The 24462-nt window shown below is 48.9% G+C and overlaps 1 protein-coding gene across 2 annotated transcripts in view; it reads left to right on the forward strand.

Annotated features, from left to right (window-relative positions):
* Positions 1-24462, forward strand: part of TRAM2 (translocation associated membrane protein 2) — a 65570-nt gene that overhangs the window by 12570 nt on the left and 28538 nt on the right. For both annotated transcript variants that reach the window (XM_052647985.1, XM_052647984.1), the window contains exon 2: positions 22542-22605. In XM_052647985.1, coding sequence (XP_052503945.1) covers positions 22542-22605 — 64 coding nt within the window. The remainder of the gene's footprint in view (positions 1-22541; positions 22606-24462) is intronic.

Consider the following 24462-nt stretch of genomic DNA (forward strand, 5'->3'; position numbering starts at 1 on the left):
TGGAAGGTTCTTTAAATTCCATAGTCCTTTAGAATTTTCAGAAGTTTCACACACATGACTTCATATAATCCCATGGCCCTTTTAGCCCCCTACCCTGATATTACCATTTAAGTGTACAGTTCCATAGCATTAAGGACATTCCCATTGTTGTACAGCCATCCCCAGAACTCTTTTAAATTTGTCACTGTTGTTTATTTGTTGTTTAGTTGCTAAGTTGTGTCCGACTCTTGAGACCCCATGGACTGTAGCCCGCCAGGCTCCTCTGTCCGTGGGATCTCCCAGGCAAGAATACTGGAGTAGATGGCCATTTTCTCCTCCAGGGGATCTTCCCGATCTGGGATCTCCCTGACCTGGGTCAAACCCGGGTCTCCTGCGTTGGCAGACAGATCCTTTACTGTTGAGTCACCAGGGAAGCTCAAATATTTATTGAGCCCCTGATGATTGAAGGTGCCAGGGACCTGGAGATGATTGAGACTCATGTGGAGGACGGATAGGAAAACCAGTGGTTACAGTTCATTGTGGCCAGAGTTGTGAGGGGCTCTGTCTGAGCTCGATCGCTGGGGGGCTTCTGCACCTGGGGCGGGGCCGCGTTACCACCTTGTGCTACAGGGCTCCCTCCTGGCTTCCTGTGGGCTCCGTGGCCACGTTACCACCTTGTGCTGCAGGGCTCCCTCCTGGCTTCCTGTGGGCTCCGGGCTGGTTTTCTCACTGCATCACTTCCTGGAGTGGTGGTGCCGCCTCTGCTTCTGGGAGCCCCAGGGAGGATTCAGGGACATGCCTGTGTCAGAGCCAAGTGCTCGAGCCACGCGGCTTGGGTGGCGGCAGGCGCGGGTGGGAGAAGGGCGCTGCCACCCAAGCCAGCGCTCCACCGAAGCCCCTATCCACGGTTTGCCCAAATATAGTCTCCTTGTCCTTCCACCCAGCACGCTGAAGCTAAATAGACGGTCTTTCAGCTGTGATTAGTCCCAAGTGCCTTCGCTCCACTTTACTGCTAAAAAAAAAAAAGACCATGGTGACGTGGCCAAAGTCCCAGACGAGGGGCATGTGTAAAACCAAACAGATCGGAGAGGCCTGGCTCCAGGGCGCAATTGGTTCTGTGCATTTCCATGGAGACCTCCGGGAAGTGAAAGACAGTTGTGGTGTTCTTGTGCGCGTTTATTAGGATGGTTCACTCCCAGGCTCTCCTCCTCCTGGAAAACAGACTGCTGGTGTGAGGCTCGGCTGCCCTTGCCATCCCGGTGGGCACCCCGTTTCCCAACATCATGTTGCCAGGTCGTGCCGGGCTTGTACATACCCCAGAGCACGTACAGCTTGGGAGTGCAGGCGTTGCTTTCACACTGCCTGGTTCTTTACCGGCTCCTCCGCTTCACTAATTTAAGATCCTCAACTGTGCCCCACATAAGCTCAGTAAAATGGGAATGAAAATGATTGTGCTTATCTCATTCAGTTTTTTGTGAGCTAATCACAGAGCTTGATATCAAGGACTCCATTGATGTTCATTATTCATGAATACTGATTAATTCTGTGACCATCACAAGCCATCATTAGGCAGCTGCTTTTCTGTTGTCTCTCATTTTCATATATATTTATATATCATCCTGATGTATCGACGCCACACCAGACACACCATTTGCTGCCTGGGCCACCAAGACTGCTAAGAAATGTGGAAGTGGGGTACGTTTGCTGAGGTTTTCTCCTCGGTGGGCTCTGAGCCCCCAGCCCATGGTTCACTGGGCTCCCTCAAGTGATCAAGCCTCAGAATTACCTCTCACCTCTTCCCCTTCTCAAAGATCCTATGACTTCAGACCACTGTCTCCTTCTCCCCCTAGGAAGAAAACTCTGTGGTCCAGTGAAGTGGAGGTCTGCTGCCTGAACTATGTTATACTGTGGTGTGGCCTGTCAGGAGCTTCTCAGGTGGTAATCAGCCTGCTAGTGCAGGAGACCTGAGTTTCATCTCTGGGTCGGGAAGATGCCCTGGAGGGGAACATAGCAACCCACTCCAGTATTCTTGCCTAGAGAACCCCATTGACAGCTGTCTGTAGGGTCCCAGAGAGTCAGACACAACTTAGTGGCTGAGCACCCATGCCCAGCCCATCATAGCGTTTTTTAAAGATAATATGGTATTTGCATTTTACCAATTGCTTTTATTGAATGACTTTCTTTGCTGTTTGAATGCCACTCTTAAAAACAGATTTCTTCGAGCCCTCCCGCTTAGCACAGTTGATTTAAGTTTTACTGTTTGCTCAGTGTACGTGCGAGCTTAGTCATGTCCGACTCTTTGTGACCTCATGGACTGTAACCTGCCAGGCTCCCCTATCCATGAATACCATAGTGGGTTGCCATTTCTTACTCCAGGGGATCTTCCTGACCCAGGGATCAAACTCCCGTCTCCTGTGTCTCCTGCATTGGCAGGCAGGTTCTTTACCAGTGAGGCACCTGGATACTGTGGTTTTTCATGATTGTAATAGAAATGCACAGACCAAATTCTGACCTTTCCCCCCAGGCAATGGTATATCGAAATATTTTGAGATGTTAGCATTTTTAAAAGTTGAGGTTGTTTCTGAATGCCTGCCAGTAAGGGATTGGTTAGATCAGTTGAAAATGGTGACATAAATCTATATGCACTGTCACAGAAAGCTGTCCATAGCCTACAGGTGTGTGTTTCTTTTTAAATCAGGTTATAGAATGTAATGTCAGTGTGGTCCTCTCTAAAAACATGGATATGTGTTATTTTTATGAAAAGACAGCGGTAAGGATAATTATCAAGATGGTTTTGTTTTCTATGTGTGGCACAACTAATTTAATTTTTTCCATGCTTCTATATATCATACATATTTTTTTTCAACGAAATATTGTTTTGCTAAGCAGAAAAGGCACATTAAGGCTGTTACCATTTTGGAGATGGAAAGATGGAAAGTTTGGATTGGTGCAGAGCCTGTTGCTTGGGGAACAGGAAAGATGAATGGCGAGAGGAGAATGGGGAAAGCAGCTGGAGGTGGAGTGGGAATTCGGGTGTGTTGGGCGGGGGAGCTGGGGAGGGAGCTCCGGACGCTGCAGATATAAGCTTACGCCCTGGATCTTAGAGACGTCGTTCCCACCTGATGTAAATAAGAGTTTGCTTTTCTGAAGCCTTTTCTATTTTAAACACAATATTTATTTGGCTACTCCAGATCTTTAGTTGTAGCGTGTGGGATTTAGTTCCCCTATCAGGGATTGAAGCTGAGTCCCCAGCATTGGGAGTGTAGGGTCTTAGCCGCTAGATCGCCAGGGAAATCTTTCTGAAGCCTTATGAAGAGAGGTTCAGAGGGTGAAACGGGGGTGTTTCAAGCCATTCAGAGAAGCGACTACAGACACATCAGGAAAAACGCAAGTCCGGGTGGACCAGAAGTGGAAATGAAACTTCTCAGTTTCAGTTATTAACCGAGCAAGTCATGTGAACATGAATGAAAGGGCCTGTGGTGAAAATTTAAGCTTTTAGAAACAGCAATTGAAAATTTCAAGTTAAATCCTAACACAGCAGGTCATCGTGGCCCACTGTGGGGCTGTGGAAACCAGTCACCCTGTCCATTTTGGGGTGAGACCCACCCCACCTTGGTTTCCCGAGCACCTCCTTACCCTTCCAGGGCTGTAGCGGGTGAACAGATGGTGGGCGCAGGGCTGGATGGTACTCTCTGGGGGAGGGGTTCAGTGAAGGTATGGGTCTTGACTGCTTGAAGAATCTTTGGACCCACAGCGCCTTGCTCAATGCTATTAGCCTGGGGCTGCTGACTCCACTTCCCTGCCCAGGTGTGTACCTACCTGCTGTTGGTGATGGTGGCTTTTGTGCATGCTCCGTCGCTTAATCGTGTCTGACTCTTTGTGACCTCGTGGACTGTAGCCCATCAAGCTCCTCTGTCCATGGGATTTCCAGGCAAAAATGCTGTGGCCCTTTCCTCCTCCGGGGGATTTTCCCAACCCAGGGCTCGAACCTGAGTCTCCTGTGTCTCCTGCATTGGCAGGTGGATCCTTTACCACTGAGCCATTGCATCAACACATTATTTGTTAAACCTGATTGTGTAGAGGGAAGAGCGGGAGAAGGAACAGCCTTCGGGCTTTCTGTGGTTTCCTATCGAAAAGATACACAGAAAATGATAAATGGCAAAGCAGCGGTAACAAATTGGAAGAAAAATGGCTGATGATGACTTTCTGAGTGTGTGATGTGCCCAGCCTTGTGCTGGATTGGCCCTTCCCTGTCAGCAGCTCTCTTCAGTACGTCCTGTTGTCTCTCCATACACAGAGCACTCTAAGCAGCTCCATCAGAGTTGCTGAAGGCAGGACTGGGATTTAACACCATCTTTCTGAGTTCAGAATCCAGGCTCTTCACTGCCGTGCTCCCCTGCATCTCAGGAAGGCCCGTAGGCAGCATGGGCTTCGGGGTGAGGCAAGGAAGCAGTGTGGGCACGGATGGCAGGAGGGGAAGTCTGGGGAAGGGGCGGCCAGAGCTGGCCCTCGAAGGGAAATCGAGGCAGAGACACAAATGGAAGGCAGAACGGAGGGCTGATCTTCCAAGCAAGAGAAGTCGTGCAGAGAACTGAAGGGAGCTGTTAATAGATGAAATGCTGTAGAAGTTTCTAGGCTGAGTAGGCTGGGGAAATGATAGGCTAAACAGGTTTCTTTGCTGCAGAACTTATCAGAGCCTTTATTGGAGCATAATGAGTCTTGTATACCTGCACCCCAAACATATTTGTTGCCCTTGGAGAGTATTTCATGCAGTGATATTCTAGAATATTCTTTAGGGTATCCAGGACTATTGTACTGAGTCTGGGGAGTTGTGTTAATCAAGGGCGGAGAGGGAAGGAGGTGCAGGAATGTCAGTGGAAGGGTTAGACGGTTTCCTATAAGCAGTGGGGAGCTTGGAAGAGCATGGCTGTTCTAGCTAGGGTGGCCAGAGAAGAGAAAGGAAGACAGTCCTGAGGCAGAGACTGCAGTTAGAACCCTCTTCTGTAGGCTGGTGAGAGGTGAGGGTGTGAGCAGAAATAGTGGATTTAATTACATAATAAAGCCAACAGGTTACTGTGAGGGCCATGGGAGTCCTTGACTGCAGCCTGGGACATGGACAGATATGGGCCTGTCTCTTGGGTACCAGCTTTTGAAATAAAGATGTGTAGTGTGAGTTTTGGCATGCCGAATGGGGTCAGTGGCATGCTGTTTAGGTAAAGATGCAGGAACGTCCCCCAGGAGAAAGATCTGAGTAGGAAAAGTAGATTTGAGTGTCACTGGCTTCGAGGCAGCCACTGGGACAGGATTTCTAAAGGACCAACAAGGGCCGAGCCTTGAACCCTGAACCTGGGGGTGAGTCTCTGTCCTGGAAGCGTCTGTGTGTGGAGGAATCCGAGGGAGCAAAGGGACTGCAGGGAAAAACCCTTTGGAAGAGGTGACTCCCCAGGCCTTGTGGGCGGTGGCTTATAGCCTGAGGCTCCACAGCCGCTTTGTGGCTGAGCTTCTAAGAACAGTCGGCTGTGTCCTCCGGTTGCTGTTTTCCTTGTGTTCTGCAGGGCTGCCTGCCTCTTCTGCTTAGTGATAAATATCACGTCAGGGTTAGATATTTACAGGTGCTTCACGGAGGGCTGCTTCCCTGGGTCGGGAAGATCTCCTGGGTTGTGAAGATCCCCTGGAGGAGGGCACTGCAACCTACTCCAGTATTCTTACCTGGAGAATCCCATGGCCAGAGGAGCCTGGCAGGCTACAGTCTGTGGGTTCGCAAAGGATAGGACACGGCTGAGCGTGTGCGCACACAGGAGGGCTGCAGGCGGCTTCCTGTCAGGTGTGTCCCCCAGGACTTTGGACTTGGGTCACTTCTTGTCCCCCGCACCCTCTGCCAGGTGGCGGAAGGACGTGAGGGTCTTGGGGTCCCACCCAGCGATCCATCTGCCTTGAATCCTTGCCTTCTGGACTTCACCTGGGGGAGCCTGAAGTCTCCGTATTTGAGGCTGGGGCCGTGCGTGGCCCAGGGCCTGCTTGTCAGCACGTGGCTTGGGTTTCCGTGTTAACATTCCCAGATCGGGATCACAGAGGATCGAGTGTCATGCTGGCTGGTCATGCCGAGCCTTCTGGAGCAGCCAGCTGCAGAACTTTCAAAGGGCCGCATGTAACTTGCGCAGGAGATGTGAAAGGGTGGGGGCACCGAGATGGGGACAAAGAAGCCAGTTTGTGAAAGGGAAAAAATAAATGAGCATAACAGCTCTGGGCCATTGGGTGGGGTACGGCAGGACACTTGGGCACTATGCAACCCCTTTCCTCTTCCCTTCGGATTTTTCCCCTTCCAGAGCCACCTTTAGTCAGAGCCTTAGTGACCCCTGCAGACCCCCTCTGGGTAAATACAGCCCCTGCCTCCCACCCCTCCACTCATTATGCATTCCTTTAATCCGGCCCATCTCCAGGTTGCCAGCTGGCAGAGACTCAGCGGATTCCAAACCCCAGCTGGTGCCGGAGTGTTTACACGGGGAAGCTTGGCAGACAGCTTGCCCCCAGGCTGCTCAGCTGGAGGAAAAGGTGGAAGGACGTCCCAGAGCTGAGGCCCGGTTTGTCTGCAGGCTCTCCCTTCCCCACCACCTCTCAGGCCTGCTCTGTCCCTGAAAAGGAAAAGGGAAAAAATTCCCCCATGTCTGAGGAGGTGCTGGGCTGAGGTCTCCCTGGCTTACCCCTTCCACCCACTTGGAGCCTAAATAGGCTGAGAGCCTTTCACTTGCCTGCTAGAGCAGATGAGATTATTATTTCAAAGCTGTTATTTGTCAGTATAAAGTCAGTCTCCAGAGTGGATGTGACTTTCCAAAATCAGTGCTGGAAGCTCTGTGATCAAATATTCCTGAAGCCAAGCTTGGGGTTCCTTCCTGCAGCCTGAGGGCAGTGGTGTCCTCGGAAAAGGCCCCTGAACATGCAGGTCGCTGGTCTGAAGCGGGGGCTTGTGTTGACAACAGTGTGTGAGAAGCCAGTCCCAAGGCATCTTGCCCAGGGGAAGTGGTTTCTGCTGGTTGTCAGCATCGCTGGTCATTGGAACTTGGAGCAGCTGTCTGTCCGCCTTCCCGTTAGTTTCCTGGTGAATGCTCCCAGCATACATGGATGGGAGAGGATTCGAATGATGTGATATGCCCTGTTGCCAGCAGTTGTATAGATGAGGTTAATTTTTGTCACGTGGTATTAGTAGTAAGCCTTTTATTTGAAGAGCATAACAGTTTCAGTCCAGGTCCCAGTGGAAACAGATGAGGTGATTGAAGGTGCTGTTAACACAGGTGGAGACAGGATGAGGGGAAATGGACAAGACATGGTAAACTGCCCCAGGGCTTTCGATCATGGAAGGTGGCCCCAAATCTGAAGAGACGGAGGATGGAGTGGGTGCAGAAGTTGTGCTGTGAGGGAGAGAGGGAGGAAGAGGGAGAGCTGGTGGCCATGGGAGCTGTGGCTGAAGGAGGGGGCTGGACCTTTGGTATGTGATCGAGTCACTGCCACGTCACCCGGGGGGAGGGCACCAGGCAGTAGCACCTCCTGGTGTCCTCTCACCTCCTGTGGATTCAGATGAAGCCAGGACTCCAGGAAGCCCACTGATGCACTCGGTAAAGGTCGTCACGCCCTCTGCTCTGGGTCCCAGGGCAGGATGGAGACTCGGCCAGACCAGCAGCACTTGCACATTCTCTTCTATCTCCTGTGTGATTCCTTCCTCCTTTATGCCTGCGGGCAGTCGGAAAGGGGGGCAAAGGCACACTGGTACTCCTGAAATCCTGCAAACTCTGACGACAGCCTTTTGGGGCAGATGTTTCCTGATTGCAATAATTCAAATCCTAGAACATGTTTACTGTAAGCTACTGACTACCCTGATTGATCTCTGGGGAGACCAGGATCGCCCTGGCTCCTGAACCAGTTCAGATAATGCTCAGGTACCACTTCAACCCATTTCCTTTTCTGCCAATGCTCTGCACCCTCGGCCTCTGGGACCAAGAAGAGGTTCCAGTGGAATGTACATGGGATTCTTATCATGTGTCCAGTTAACCACTGGCCTTGGAATATCAGTATCCAACAGGAAATTACTTCCTTGATGGCTTCATGTGGAGAAGCTCAGACTCACTAGACCATTAAATAACTGATAAAATTTAATTGGCAAACTGAAATGCAGGATGGTCTGTCAAGTTTTGTGTCTGGAAGTAGAGTTCGGATTTTTATGTGACAGTGTTGCCTCCCTAATTGAGGGAAGCAGTTATTTTTTCATCTGTGCTTGGCTCTTTGGGGAAGCAAGATGTTGAAATGCCCATGATGTGGGAATGGACAGCATTCCATGGATGAATTCAGTAGGTAAAAAGTCGACTTTGGAGCCAGGTTGCTTTTAGAATGAATGAATGAATGCTTGAATGAATGAATGCGAACTTTAAGGGGTCTGAGGGCCAGATTTCCCTTCCTTTTCCTGTTTTAGACTAGCTTGTTTGAAACACATGGTATTCAGCTGATCTGAATCGACCCACACAGTAGATGCCCCCAAAGTAGCCCACACAGATGCCCCCCAAAGTTGCCCAACATAGTAGATGCCCCCAAAGTTGCCCACACAGATGCCCTCCAAAGCTGCCCCACACAGTAGATTCCCCCAAAGTTGCCCCACACGGTAGATGCCCCCCAAAGCTGCCCCACACGGTAGATCCCCCTGAAGCCACCCCTCACCGTAGGTCCACCTCCCTGCCCCACCCCACCAAAGCCGCCCTGGTGCACTGAGCTGGCTGGCTCCATCTGGGTCCTCCCGCACTGTCTGAGCACAGTTGTGTCTCATCTCAGCACAGTTGTGTCTCTTCTCACCCTTGCCCCTCCCCTCTACTTATCCACAATCTGTACATCTTTCTGGCTGAGCTCACGCCCTCCCAGGAGTCTTCCCCAAGGAGATCCATAGGCTGCAAGCCCAGAGCACTTGCTGCTATTTACAGAGTCGCTCCTTTGTACCAAGGACCCTCAGGGTGCAAAGATGAATAAAGCCACAGTCTCTGCCCCAGATAGTAGAAGGACCCCCACTTGTCCTTTGTCTCGTCATGTCCTGATTCACGGCATCTTTTCTTGTTGTCTCACAAATAACTTCGCATGCGACAGAATCTCTTTTGTTAGTTTTAAGGCTCATTGTTCAGGGATGCATGTGGCTAAGAGTCCACACGTCACAGTCTGATAGATCTGGGGTTCCAGTCCCATTTCTGGGGCTTATTAGTTGTGTGCCTCTGGGCAACCCTCCTAAGCTCTTTGAGCCTCACTTGTTCTGTATAATAGGGCTTGTGGGAGGATTAAATGAGATAATTTCTGTTAAGTGTTTACAGCGATTCCCGGCACATGGTCGGAGGATAGTAAGTAGAGGCAGTGTTCGTAGCAGTAGGAGTTTCTACAACAGAAGGTTAAATGGGGTGATCCTGTTTGCTGTTTACCACGGGACCCAGCATTTAATGAGATCTCACACATTCATTGTTGTTCCTTACAGGCTTGTTGAGGGTTACGTGAGGTAATCACATAAAATGCCTCAACCCGACCCAGCTGGCAGTAAATGTTCAGTGAAGGGCGGTCAGTTTTACCACTGCTGAAATTAAGGAGTTGCACTGGATTGACAGCCCGTAGCTTCTGGTTTTGGTCTCTGAGCTTTTGAGGGAAGGAAGTAGACCTTAGAAATTTTTGTGTCTCCAGTAGCATCGTGCCTTGCACAAAGCATGCACTCAGTAAATATTTTGTGATTGATTTTATATTTTTAAAAGTTTTACATGTTCTTTAACTTTTCAGATTTTCCGCTTCTAAGCAGAGGTATGTTTCTGGGGAGTGAGAGTGTCTTTCTTACCAGCCTGATTTACATGCATGTGCACACACATACACGCTTCTCTTGCTTTCCTTGACCCACCCGTTAGAACGCCCGGTGTGGCCACTATAAGATCCAGGAGAAGGCCCCAGAATCCCGCCTGCGGCTGTGGTGGGCAACGCGGACCCCAGCCTCAGCCAGACCTTATCTGTGTGTCTGTGGGTTCTGATTCCGAGCCCCATCACTCCGACCAGAGACAGTGAAGGCTGATGGAATGATGGGAAGTTGGAGGCCTCCTGGTGGTCCTCTGGCCAGCACCCTAACAGTTCCCCCAGAACTGGCGGAACAGCTGTCCTCCTGTGAGTCCATGCAGGCGGCCCTGCCTCTCCCTCTCGGGCCACTCCTGAAGGTGAACTGATGGCCTCAGAGAGTGGCCTTGCAGTGCTGGGCCAGAGGAAGTGACTGACAGGCCAAAACGTTTCCCAGCCCTGTTGAGCGTGACGGTGCGGGGGTGGTGTTATAATTTTGGTTTTGCTCCCCCACCACATCCTCCCCAGTCCTCTTGACTTCTTGTTTCCCCGTTGAATTACATCAGTTCAAGGCATACTGAATGAGCATCTTCTCGGATCTGAACAGGTGTCAGAACTTCAGAGGCAGCAGCAATCTTGTGGAGCTGCCCACGGCCAGTGCTCCCTCAGCCACCCCTCTTCTGCAGTCCTGGATTTCATTTCCTCAAGAGATCCCCCCTGAGTAGATGTATTCCTTCCAGCTCTCCCGTTTTCTGCATATCTAGTCACTTCACCTCCCGTAGACTTTCTCCTCACCACACGGAGGTTTGAGAACTCTTCCATCCCTCCCTGACCTCCTGGCCACCGGAACAAGCAGTCCAGACCTGTCTCCCCTTCTCTGTACGTTTCACGCTCATCCCATGCACCAGCTTCGGCCACCTCCTTTTCTGCAACATTATACTCAGCAGATAATGACTTTATGACCTTCCCGTCCCCAAATCTGATAGACTCTTCATGTACTCATTCATTCAGCAAATATTTATTGGGGTCCCAGTGTGTACTGAGCTCTGTTCCAGCTGCTCTGGATCCATCAGAAGAAAAAAAGACCACTGCCCCCTGCAGCAAGAATCTCCATCCCAGGCTGGCTGGTCCTCCCTGGAGCCCAGACTCCTCCTGATGCCCTCTCGCCTGGCTGCTGTTCCTTCTGCCTCTCTTGTGGGTCCTTCTCAGCCCCCCTCCCTTTCCCTCCCCGACCCAGCCCTGGACCACAGCTGTCTTCTCTCTAAGTTGATGATCCCACCACCCGCCCAGCATTCCGCATTACCATTCTAACACCAAGCACGTCTTCCTGAAGTTGTATGTTTCGCCGTCCGTTTCCTGAACCAGATGGGAACATCGCTGTTGGATACTCCATCTGAATTCACTGTGCCATCGAATCTTCTGAAAATGACCCACACTGCCTGTGTCTGTGGCCATCACCTTCGTTCAGGTCTGCGTTATCCTTGCTTCCAAACTGGTTTCCTGCCCCCCAGCCTTCCCCAGCCCCTCCTCTGCGCCCCGAGCAGGTATGCTCTCTGCAGTGGAGACCTCATTGTGTTCTCCCCTGCTTAAAGCCTCCCACAGGGAGCAAAAAGTCCAGTTTTTATACCCACTATAGAGGGTCCTTCATGGGACCTGGTTCTTGCCAGCCTTCCAGCTTCATCACTTTCCACACACAGACCATTCATTTCCCCAGAGTCATATTTTTCTGGTATCTCTGAGAGTGTGCAACCCGCTTCCTGCCTGCCTTTGGCCTGTCCATCCCTTCAGCTCTTCACTGCAGGCAGAGCTGCCCTGTGGTCTCCAGAACTGCTGTGTGTACCCTCTGAAAACGACGAGGTTGTGTTGTGAGCTTTTCCACGCTGTTTTATCTGGCTGGGCTCCAGGTTTGGGCAGTGCCTTTCCTGCCTGGGATGGTGTTTGGGGTGAGGGTGTTCTTGTGTCTGGGAGTTGAGGGGGCAAAGCTTAGAGAGTTGGGGTGGGGTACCTGTGGTGTCCTGGGATCCAGGAGGGGGCCTGATTCCTTTGTAGGCACTAAGGAATCCCAGAGGACTGTGGAGTGGGCCTGTGGTGTTTTCAGGGAGGCCGATCCTGGTCTTTCCCAGTGCAGTCTGGGAAGAGGGTGAGACCGCACTCAGGCCTGCTCTTTGACCTGCTCTCTGCAGCCCATGGCCTGGGCTCCTGCCTTAGAGGGGGCAGAGCAGTGGCTGCAGCATTGGCCCCCTCGAGGCCTTGGCAGGGAGGCCCCCCTTTGTGTGTGCCTGTTTGCACCTCCCCTCCTCCACCTTTGCTGTGTGGTTGATGGCTCTGCGTGGAGTTCATCCGTGCTTCTCAGCCAAAACTTAAGGTCACTGGTGTCCCCAGTGGTTCCTGTTCCTTCAGAGGGACTTATGTCCCTCTGAAATACAGTTGCCCAGTTTCGCCCCTGGCCCTTGCTCCAAGGCCTGGATTCACCAGCAGGTGGTCGGGGGTTTGCACACTGGATGTTGGATGAGGGTGCCTGCCGCTGCCTGTCTGCCTCTGAGGACCTGCCCTGAGTTCAGCTTCGGTCCAACCTCTCCCTCTGAGGTGTGGTTTTCTTCCTGGGCCGCCTTCACCTGTGTGAGGTCACAGGCAGCCTCCTGGGCTGCTGAGAAACAGATGGAAGCTGGCCTCCCCAGCAGAGAAAAAGCACCACACATTTTTAGATCTCATTTAAAAAACCGCTTTGAATTAGTAAAGTGAGATTTTGCACTAACATGTATTGCTTTATCTGAGTGTGTGTGTGTATCTTGGAATATAGCATGTAACTTAGATATTAGTGTTTGCCTGGGCTCTGTTTATTCTGTTAGGCGAACGGAGGGACTCTTGTGGCAGAGTGTGGGTAGTGTCTACCTCAAGTGGTGCCTTGGGGGTTAGAATTGTGTATTCTGTCTGTAGCACATTTTTCTGGGAACTCTTGCCTTTCATGTTGTTTTCCTTCTCCACTTTGATGACGATTTGGAACATCCCTCTGTGAATATTATTTGCAGACACACAAGGGATGTTTGAGTGCCTGGTGTTTTTCATTCACCTTGATGGCCTTGATTTAATTCACCTGAACCAAGTCATCATCCATGAAGTTCTCTCAGGCGCCCTCCTGCGGGTGGTCTTCAGCAGGCCTTCCTGGACTCGTGCTGGGTAGGCTGGGGGCCGCCCAGAGCAGGGTATAATGCATGCGCAGTGAGCTCGGGAAAGAGCGGTGGTTCAGAGGTGCGGTGCGCAGAGCAGTGCTCGGCCGGCCTCGACTGTGGAGGGTAAGGCGCTGCCTGCAGTTAAGTGGCATCACAGGGGACCCGCTGGACCAAGACGACAGACAACGCACATCCTCAGTTGCAGAGGAAAGGCTGATTGTAAGAGTTCACTTATTTGCTTTTTTGCCCTCGTTCCCTCAGTTCGCGTGTGGTGGAGGTGGACAGCCTGAGTCAGGGCCTCTCTTCGCGGCGGCCCGACTGGAGCCCAAGAGGAATCCGAGGGTTCCCACGGGAATCAGGCCTGGTCTGCGGGCCCCGGAGAAGCTTCATCACTCTCCCCAGTTCCCTTCTCTAGCAAGCCCCGCTCCCCACGCCTGGCTCTCCCCACGCCTGGCAGACGTTTTAAGTAGGAAACTTTCCAGACGGTGGAAAATCATTTAAAAGGGTAGCCTTCGACCCTGGTCTACCCCGCTCTTTCCTTCCTTCATTGTAAACAAGCAAATGAAGGCAGATCCACCTGGGCCCCACCCGGTTCCCCCGCCCCCCACCCTCAGCGAATAATCCTTCTACTTCCTCCAAACAGGAGGAAATGCCAGGAGCTCCTTGGGGCTGATTCTTGCTGGCAGCCACTGGTGATGGTGGCCAGTGAGTAGTGACTGGCTGCTGCAGACACATGTGCCTTCAGGATTGCCCCCTCCCTGTGTGTCCCGCCTTATGGAGCTAAAGCTTCTCTAGAAACTGCAGCTTGGTGGACGCTGTGATACATTGGTGCCAGAGTTCCTTTTCTGCAGTCAAGTCTAAGATGTTACTTAATCTGAACCCTCCCCCCAAAATCACTTGGAGCCTAAAATTCTACACTCCACAACCCTTTTTTCTGTGTTGATTTTTATTTTAAAGATGATACTGCATCTGAACAAGTAGCTTTTGCTCAAAAAAATAGTTTGTTCTCACTCATGAATGTGCTCTGCGAATATCCACAGAGAATCTGAACTCTGCCATGTCCTGCAAGAGAAGCACATTTTAAGTACATTGACATGCTAGAAAGGTATTCTGTGTACACACTTCCTTATTTTGTTATTTTTAAATTTTGGATGACTAAGTGCTTCTTTGAGCGTCCTGGGTGGCTCAGAGGTAAAGAATCCTCCTGCCAGTGCAGGAGACTCAAGGTCAGACCCTTGGTTGGAAAGATCCCTTGGAGAAGGAAATGGCAACCCACTCCTGTATTTTTGCCTGGAGAATCCCATGGACAGAGGAACCTGGCGGGCTACAGTCCACTGGGTCCCCAAAGAGTTGGACACAACTGAGTGACTAAACAACAACAAGGCCCTTCTTTATTTTTATATAGTTTTAGCTTCTGTGAGGAACGGTTTCTGAGTATGCTGACCCACCCAAATAAGGGGAGAGCTGCTGAGGATGAACGGGAGGTGAAGTATGTAATCAACTAAGATTAATTAAAATATTGGCTCAGGGCTCTTTTTGGGAGGGAGCAGATGAGAGTGTGTATATATTAAGGCCTCCAGAGAAGAAATATAATTACACAGGATGTAGGTATTTCATCTAAGGCTGTCTGTAAGGCACATAGTGGGTCGAATTCCTTCTGTACAAGCATAGGTTGCATGAATATGCAGTCTTAAGGTTATCAGTCAGTTGCGGCTGTAAAGGAAGTAGAAAGAGCTGTCCTTAGACCACCTCCTGTGTTTTAGTACTGGATTAACTTCAAATTCAGTTTTCATATGTATCTTTTTTTTTTTTTTCTTTCTGTTTTTGAATAGCTCATCTTGGGAATTCCCTTGCTGTCCTGTGGTTAGAACTCAGTTCTTTCACTGCCAAGGGCTGGGGTTCAGTCACTGGTCAGAGAAGCAAGATCCTGCAAGCCGCTCAGCGTGGCCAAAAAAATTTAAAAGCTCAACTTCAAAATTTTAGAAACTGTTTAAGTGGCCCTTTCTAAATTCCTCTTGATCCCAATATAAAGTTTAGAGCTTGGAATTAATGAATGTCCTGGAGCCCCTGCTATCATTGTATCATGGCTGCTCTGATGATGGGTTTTTCTCATAAATATACAGTGTCATTTTTTTCATTTGATATAGGACTATGATCATGACTGTTAACAGAGAGTCTTTTCAGCACAATGTACACAGGTTTGTAGAGAATCTGTTGTGTGTGTTTGAGTAGCTTTTGCCTTGTTCTTACATTAAGGCGGTTTTTCAGGTGAGAAAACTGAATCTCCAGGTGTTTATAAAAGCCACACGGAAGGTACCATCAGCAACCTGCCCCTGACTGTCGGCACTCGGCCCTCCCTGCCAGCCCCTGCTCATCCAGATGGAAACTTTCAGAAAGCAAGTGTGAAGAGCATCTTTGTCTTAGCTGTATCTGCCTTTTATTGAGTGGCAGAGGGGCTTCCAACCTCACCGAGTCCCAGCCATATTACAGTGCATGTAGGTGACCAGCTGGACTCACTCTAGGAGAGAAAGGCTAAAAGACTTGTTAAAAACACTCATCAGTTGAGCATGACTTATTTACTTTTTCTTGCGGTTTTTTAAAAACTGAAGTATAGTTGCTGTACAATATCATATAACTTATAGGTGTATGATATACTGATTCACAATTGTAAATGTTATAGTTATTATAAAATATTGGCTATATCCCCCATGTTGTACACTATGTACCTGTAGCTTATTTTATACATAACTGTACCTCTTAATCCCCTACTCCTATATTGCCCCTCCCCCCACCTACTGGTAACCACTAGTTTTTCTGTATCTGTGAGGGGTGTGAGTTTTAAATGTTTTTCTGACTAAAATTTTTCTGTGCACCACCTGGGCAGGAAGATGCAAGAGCAGTTTTGGGAAATTCTAAGTGGAGATCGTGTGGCTTCGGAGAGCAGGCTGGGGCATGAGAAGGGGACAGGTCACTTGGCTCACTTGTGCTCCTGAGGAGCTGGCCGTGAGCATCCCTCCCCAGAGGTTCCAGGTTGGCTGCATGGACTGCGGTTCAGCCCCTGGGTGGGTGAGCTTCATTTGGAGCAGGACCCCTCCCATCTCCTGTCCTTGGTGGTGAGTCCTGCAGTGCAGCCCCATTCAAGGACCAGTGTGTGGATATGGCCAAGAAATAAACAATAAACCAAACTGAAGGTCAAATACTGCTTACCAGGAAAGCCAGGAGACTGCCTTCGTTGCATCTCTCCTCTCTTATCTCTGCTGTCCAGACATCAGCTTGCAGTGGAAGAGAGCAGACTGGGGCACTGGGAAGCCCAGGTGTGCGTGGTAGGTGGGCCTGGCAGGTGGACCCAGGAGGCCTTGTTTTCTTGCTGTGGGTTACAGGTGACACCTGGGCCTCGTCTTCTCACGATGCAAATGCAGTAGTAGAGTTTACACTCTCAGCAAGCTGTCAGCATGAAGCTGTTTTTTAAATTTGTGTGTGTGTGTGTGTTTGGCTTGCTGGGTGTTTCTTAGTGTGCAGGATTTTCTCTAGTCGTGGTCCTCTGGCTTCTCCTTGGAGTGGCTTCTCCTGTGGTGGAGCGCAGGCTCTAGACGTCAGTAGTTGCGGCTCCCAGGCTCTAGAGCGCAGGATCAGGAGATGTGGTGCACGGGGTTAGTTGCTCGGAAGCATGTGGGATCTTCCCGGACCAGGGATCAAACCTGTGTCTTCTGCATTGGCAGGCGGATTCTTTATCACTGAGCCACCAAGGTGGGCCAAGGCTATGTTTTTAGCATTGATGTAAGTGGAACCAGGAAATAACTTTTTGGAGCTGAAGGTGGAGAGAGGACCTTTAAGGACATGCATTCTTATACCTAATCCTTTCTATGCTTATCTGTAAAATGGGAATATTATGAGTATCTGCCTCACAGGGTGGTTGTGAGAATTACGGGAAATAGTTTCTGTGAAGCCCTTAGAACCATGCATCGCACTGAGTAAGCCCTAACATTCGCCACCATTGTTGTTCATGGATAAACAGACGGGTCCAGAGAGGTGAAATGTCTTGCCAGAGGTCACCCACACCAGGACTGGGACTGGAGTCCCAAGTCCATTATGCTTCGCTGGAGGCAGCTGTTTTACTGGCATCCTTGTCTCAATGCAACTGAGCGCTCAGATTCCTGTGCCCCTAATAGAACACGGAATGACATTTTTAGTAGATTCCTGTTTCTTAGCCCTCTGTGTTAACGAAGCCAGCCAGTGCTGGCACAGCGGGGTTTGTTGGCTGTTTCATCCTTGTTCTGAAGTTGGGAGAAGTTTGGAGTGAAGCTTTGGGGTGCCAGAAGACCTCAGAAGTTTCTTGTGCTGGAAAAGTAGAGCTGCCTTTTTGTGTGCTGGAAAAGTAGAGTTGCTTTTGGCGGGGCGTCTTTTTTGTTTTCTTAATGGATGTGATCAATCTAGGAGCTGATGATCCTCTTCCTTCCTTCTGATGACTTTGAGAAAGCTTAAGGCCAAATTTCTGGGGGCCTTAAGCCAATGAGACTTTCTGAAGTGAATTTTTGTGGATCAGCCTCATCACTGCTCCTTCTCTTTGCCTTCATTATATATTTTTTTGTCATCCTCTCCTCCTGTTTTATGTCGTCATTCTATGTTATGTGCCATGTTGTATGTCTCCTAAATTTGTTTTTGAAATGCATTAAAAAAAAAATCAAATTGTTGCCTTTTCTGCTTGTAAACTTGTGAGGTCTTGGTGGACCAGGGACCTTTCTGTGGCTCAGGTGTAGTCTCTTTGTCGTCAAAGCAGAGAAAACACGTTATCTTGCTGAGGCGTGTAACGTGGAGGCAAGCTTGGCTGCCGCAGACAAGGATGCGTGGCTTGAAATGGTTTCTGCTCTTATGACCAGGGGCGTAGGGATGGAAAAATACAGGAATCTCAAACTTTTTGCCTTAAGCAGAGTCCCAGATCCTTTCCTCTTAGAGTCATGTTTAGAAAGCATCTGTTAAACTTTTGTCTGTGGTTACTAAATACTATAGCTTCTTGCAGTATTCGCTCATCAAATAGGCGTTTATGAGAGATCTGCTCCATGCCCAGCACTGGGAAGGACCCCAGGGAGAGAGAGGGGACATGCACAGGGGAATGAGGGCAGAGGACAAGCTGAGGGTCAAGTGACAAAGTAGCAGCACCTCCCCTGCTTAATCAGGTCTGCACTTAACAAGCGCTTGCTCAGTGCAGGCTGTTTCTAGGCACTGTTGCCACAGTAGATTGAAGATAATCAAAGTAAGATCCCTCCTCTTATAGAATTTACATCCCAGTGAAGAGAGAGTTTAAAAACAAGGAAAGATAAGCCCTATAAAGCTGGCTGCTTATCAAGGATGAAGTTTATGGTGCGTAAATTACACCCCAATAAAAGTTAAGAGAAAACCTTTTGGGTTCACCTCAGAACAGATCACCCTCACTCTTGGCACCTCTCACGTGTGCACTGCTGCTGTGTTCTGATGTGGACCTGTGACCCCAGCACCCCACCTCCAGGCGACTTTGCGGTGTCTGTGGACACGCTCAGGGTGGTGGGGTGTGTGGCTCACTCGACGAGCACGTCCCGGATGGAGGGGAACCGGGTCACGCTCTGCCGTCCCGATCTAGCTCCTGCCGTGAGCGAGTGGCCTTCTTGCTGTCTGTTTAGTGCCACAGTCTTGCATCTTCATGGCTTTCGTTGGTGACTTAGCTGCTCACAGTGACCCTCACATGGGGTGCCAGGGTGCCATCTGGGCATCTTGAGAGGCCGGGATGGGCCTGGCGGAGAACGTACATGTGTTAGAGAAGCTTTCGCAGGCTCAAGCCACAAGCTCTGGGTTCATGTTTCAACAGTGTGTTCCATGCAGCTTCTCTCAAAGGGAACACGTGTAAACCAAGGTTACATATTGATCAGTTGATGGAAATGTGCTCAGAGGCCTGTAGGAGTCTGATCCCCTGTCCCCTAGGAGCAGTGAGTGGTCCACTGTTGCTGCGATCACAGTGATTTTGCAGAACAGCAGTAACAAGAATTGCCTGGGTATGCAGGGCTAGGCCAAGGACATTGGTACAGCCCATATACCAGATAGCTGTCGTCCCTAAAGCAAAGTGGGATAATCCATCCACCAGTTAGAGGCTAATGCTCTGGATGTTAACTCCTGTGTCAATAGCTGTTTCCCTTAATTCAGGGTACAGCTTCTTGTGTAGGACAGCATTCCTTCACATACCATTTTTGTGGATGTGTGTATTGGGGCTAATTGAGATAGAAACACAGCTTTTTCTTTTAAGTATAGTTGATTTACAATGTGGCATTTCAGGTGTACAGCCAAGTGATTCAGTTATATATATTTATTCTTTTTTCAGATTTTCCATGATAGGTTGTTTTTCATATTTTTTCCATCATGGTTTATCACAGGATATTGAATATAGTTCCCTGTGCTATACAGTAGGTCCTTGTTGTTTATCTGTCTTATATACTGTCATTTGTAAGTGCTAATACCATACTCCTAATTTATCCCCCACCCCCAGCTTTCCCCTTTGGTAACCATAAGTTTGTGTTCTATGTCTAAAAGCACAGCTTTTTAATAGTTTAAAATAGACTTTCTGCCTGTTACACTTTGTGCTTTTAACCAGTTAAGCCAGTGGCATGCTTGGTTCTACCTTGTCTGTGTTTTCTACTTGTATATCCCTGTTGATTTGTTTGTGCCCTTTATTGTCATTTTCTAAAATTTTTTTTCAATGAAAAGAAAAAAACGTCCATCTGTATACACTTCCACAGAGAGGCCATTTTATTTGGCCAAACTTTTCAGCCTAAAACTTTAGGGGTGACCCCATGGGAAACAGTAATGAAAAGGCCTAGTATTTATAGAAAGTTTTTATTATATAGCCACTTATCTCTGTGTTGCCATCAGTAAAGAAAAAGTCAAGCTACACATTTTGTGTCACCATACTCGGAATACTTTCACGTATGCTGAATGTTTTTGGGCCTTGGTCTGTACATTCCTGCGACAACCATTTGATTAACCGAGCTAAGAAAGTGACTTAAACAGTACTTAATAAGTTCTTTTACTAAGTAAGTCAAGGAGATAGACAAATACCATGTAGTATTGGTGTATGTGAATATATTGCCTATATGTGAAATCTAAAATATACAAACAAATTTGTTTACAAAACAGACAGACATGGAAAACAAATTTATGGTTACCAAAGGGAAAAGCTAGGGGGGCAGGGAGGGATAAATTAAGAGTTTGGGATTAGCAGATGCAAACTACTATATACCAAATCAATAGCAAGGTCCTACTGTATAGCACAGGGAGCTATATTCAATATCCTGGAATAAACATAGTGGAAAATATGAAAAATATGTGTGTATAACTGAATTTGGTACACTAGAGCTGTACACCAGAAATGAACGCTACATTGTAAATCAACTATACTTCAATTAAGAAAAAATTGGGGGAAAAAAAAAGTTTAAAAGCTCTTTTAAAATTTCTTTACTCTAAATTTAATCCCTTGTATCAAGTGGTATAAACACAGCCTAAGTTATGATGTCAGAATAAAATGAAATTAATTCCAAGTGGGTAGATGCATAGGAAAGCTCTCAGAAAACTGACCGCACCCAAGTGGGGAGAGAGGAAAACCGAGAATGTAGAGTGAATATTCAGCTCTTAGTTTTACATTTCTGAATTGTTTCAGTTTTTAAAGTATGTGTGTTTCTCTTAAAGTTAAAAATTGACCTATGGAGGACACAGACAGAAACTGGCCAGAGAGATGTGCTTTGCAAGACTGGGGAGGGTGGATCTCCCATGAGGGGCTCCCAGGCCAGGCTGCACCTGGCCTGCTTTGGGGAGCCTGGTGGGTTGCTGACACCCCCAAGCTGTAGGGTTAACTGGGGGTGGTCCAGGAATCGAGATTCTAGAAGCTCCCCCAGAGGTTCGAACATGCTGCCTGGGTTGGACCCCAATGCTGTTACTCGTGAGACTCTGATATATCTTAGGATGGACTCTGAGCCAACTTTGAGGGACTGCCTGGGGGTTCCTACAGTTGCTGTGAGTCACTGCTTCAGGGCAGAGCTTCAGGCACCCCAGCAGGAGAGTCTGGCAGGCACGTGGCACTGACCAGGTTTTCCTCCATCCCCGCCCAAGATTCAGAGCCCAGGAGAGGGTGTCTGATGGGCTGGGGAGAGCGTCTGCCCCCTCCATCCTTCCAGGACTCAGGTGGGGAGAGGTATCTCTTCAGGAAATGTTGGTGCCGTTGGGCAGGGGCCAGGGGGTCCTGGTCAGCCAGAACCACACTGAGGTCCACTTCAGCCCGCCAGCTTAAAAGGCGAGTGTATTTCTTGGGTGACACGGGAGGAGACTGTGCCTTAAGCACACAGCGTTTGGTTGAGGGGCTGTAGGGCGTCCTTCAGCCATCTCCCTGCTGTTTCTGCCACAGAAACCCGTGTTCCCCCACACCCACGGGGCACCCTTCACATCTTTCTGTTTAGAGGCAAACCAGTAACTCTGCTGATGAAGTGTCCCCAGGGGCCTGCCTGGAAAGGCCTGGGGTCTGGCTACCCCACACCTGGCCTCTGCACCTGCTCCAGAAACATCAGCACATCAGAAACATCTGGGGAGCTTTAAATGACACTGACAGCTGGGCCATCGCTGCCGCCACTTCCTCCCCCAGACCAGCCAGGGCACCGCAAACACCCTGCCTTTTACAGACAGGGGAAGTGAGACTCCAGGTGTAAGATCGTAGCTCCTGGTTGCAAGGTAGGCAAATGCAGAGGCAGCGTCTGAGCCCAGGCAGTCGGTTCTAGAGTCCAAGCGTCGAATCCCCGCATCTTACAGTCTCTCCCCTGCAGGCTGAACCTCAAGAGGACTGAGTGGGCTGTTAATAACCCAGGTGACAGCCACGGTTTTATCACAGCACCACTGAGATTTGAAAGGCAGCTTTCGAAATGAACAGACCGACAGTAGGGGGTGTTGTGTCCTACCACCCCCCGAGTAGAGAAGATGTGAAATTAGCAGCTGGAGTTCTCTGTTTCTGAGGCTCAGGTTTAGATTTGGGGGGCTGCTGCCCACTGTGCAGTTAATCAGTGTGCTGGGGAGCCTCAGCTAGGTCCTGAGTTCTGGAAAACTCTGGAAGGCTGTGATCTTATCTTGTATTAGTTCCTGTCTTCACTGGTGCTGGGTACTTAGAACTAACTTGATAAACAGTTGAGTGAGTGAGTGAACGAATGACACGCAGACAAATGTGTCTCCCTTGCTTTTGAGCTCTCTGCCGGTGGGTGGAGCACACCTTGTCGCATTCTGTCTGCAGCGAGCACAAGTCTAGATACCATCCAGGACTTGGGGTGGTTTCGTTTGTTTTCAGTGCAGGTATTGGGAGGGATGTCATTAAAGAAAATGGGCGAGAAAATCAAACGTTGCTAACTCAGCTCCAGGTGAAACCCTTCATTGGAGAGGCCTGTGGGTCTGAGAATGTGAAAGGCATGGACTCCAGGACTGGTCGCAGGCTTTGCTGGTTGGGTGTTTTGTTTTTTTTTAATGTGGCCAAGAAGCTAACTTGGACCTTTTCCCTCTGTTTCGCAGGTCACCGCCAAGACTGCCTTCCTATTTATCTTACCTCAGTACAATGTTAGCATGCCTACAGCAGGTAAGGAAAGCACTGATCTCTATCTCTCTCGGGCCCTGTTAACCCAAAAGTTCTTGGAAAAACTTCCTTTTCCTGTGCCATGTATGATCATTTTGGATATCTAGACTCAGCATCCGACTTCCTGTTGCTGAAAAGGTGTGGGCCACGTGCAGTGCTCAGCCAGGGGCTCTGCAAGCTTGGGGTTCTGAGGTCCACCTCCAGGAACTGGGTGGGCATCTCTGGGGCCCTCCTGGTGAATAAAGGGGGAAATGTTCTTCCCTGAATCCAGTCCTCCCTCTTCATCCTGCAGTGAGGAGGTGAGTTGTCTGGACATGGAGGTAAGATTCCTTTCTTGGCTTGGCTCCACCAGAGGCTGCCTGAAGGGCATTGGGGGCAAAACTCTTAAACCATGGCCTCTGCAGGACATGGCTGGCGTCTCTCCCAGATTCGCCTGCCCCTGCAGTCCCTGTAGCTAGGCTCTAGGGGAAGTCACACCCTGGGGACGGCTTACTCAGCCCTTCATCTAGAATCAGAGCTGGTTGGAGAGGGAGAAAACACCATACTTATGACAGAAGAGATAGGAAATGGCACAGCCAGCTCATCCCAAAGCACACACCAGCCTGGTGGGCACACGGACCATCTTGCTCCTTGCCATGTGGTCCAGGGTCAAATTCGGCCTTCTGTACCTATGTCTTTTGAAAATCGTAATAACTAGGACAACTCTGGACCCAGCTATACTTATGATTTATGCATTTAGCATTTTAAAAAGTATTTTGGTTTTTTAAAAAACTGGGGTAAAATACACATGTCGTTTACCATCTTAGTTACTTTAAAGTGTACCAGTTCAGTGGTATGAAGTTCCTTCACCACCATCCATCCATCTGTAGGACTGTTTCATCTTGCAAAACTGAACTCTGTAGCTCTTAAATGACTCACCATTCTCCCCTGCCCCCTTCTGCCCACTACCACTCAACTTTCTGTTGCTATAAATTTGACTCTTCTAGGGCCTCCAATAAGTAGAGTCGTATAGTATTTGTGTGTGTGTGTTGGTTACAATTTAGTTTTAAATGTTTTCCAAAGTACATTTATGACTCTCACAGGAAACTTATAAAATACAGGTAAACATAAGATAAAAGTCATACTTGAGTCTACCACCCAAAGACTACAGTTAGCATTTTGTAATCTTGATTCATATAACGCACTTCTCTGCTATTAGCATATGATGAACCTTTTCCCTATGTCATTCATTATTCTTCCATTCAATTAGGCATTTGCAAAAACTACAGAAAACTTATTAATAAGAATTACCACAGTTATGTATTCAGTTATACATTGTTGGATATTTAAGTTTCCAGTTTTTATAGTGCTACAGTAAACATTCTTGTGACTTCCTGCATTCATGATTTTTTTTTGATAAATTCCTATTAGTGGAATTTCTGTGTCAAATAGTATGTACATTATAAAATTTTTATATATGTATTGCCCAAATACCCTCAGGCATCTAATTCTTATGACTCATAAATCATGTTTTTTATAGATAGCATAAAATGCATTTTTTCTTGAGAGTCACTCAGTTGTGTCTGACTCTCTGTGACCCCATGGACTGTATAGTCCCTGGAATTCTCCAGGCCAGAATACTGGAGTGGGTAGCCTTTCCCTTCTCCAGGGGATCTTCCCAACCCAGGGATCGAACCCAGGTCTCCCCACATTGCAGATGGATTCTTTACCAGCTGAGCTACAAGGGAAGTCCGAGAATACTGGAGTGGGTAGCCTATCCCTTCTCCAGCGGATCTTCTTGACCCACGAATCGAACCAGGGTCTCCTGCATTGTAGGCGGATTCTTTACCAACTGAGCTATTAGGGAAGCCCAAATGCATA

Source organism: Budorcas taxicolor, chromosome 11 (assembly GCF_023091745.1).
Source record: "Budorcas taxicolor isolate Tak-1 chromosome 11, Takin1.1, whole genome shotgun sequence".
Taxonomy (NCBI): domain Eukaryota; kingdom Metazoa; phylum Chordata; class Mammalia; order Artiodactyla; family Bovidae; genus Budorcas; species Budorcas taxicolor.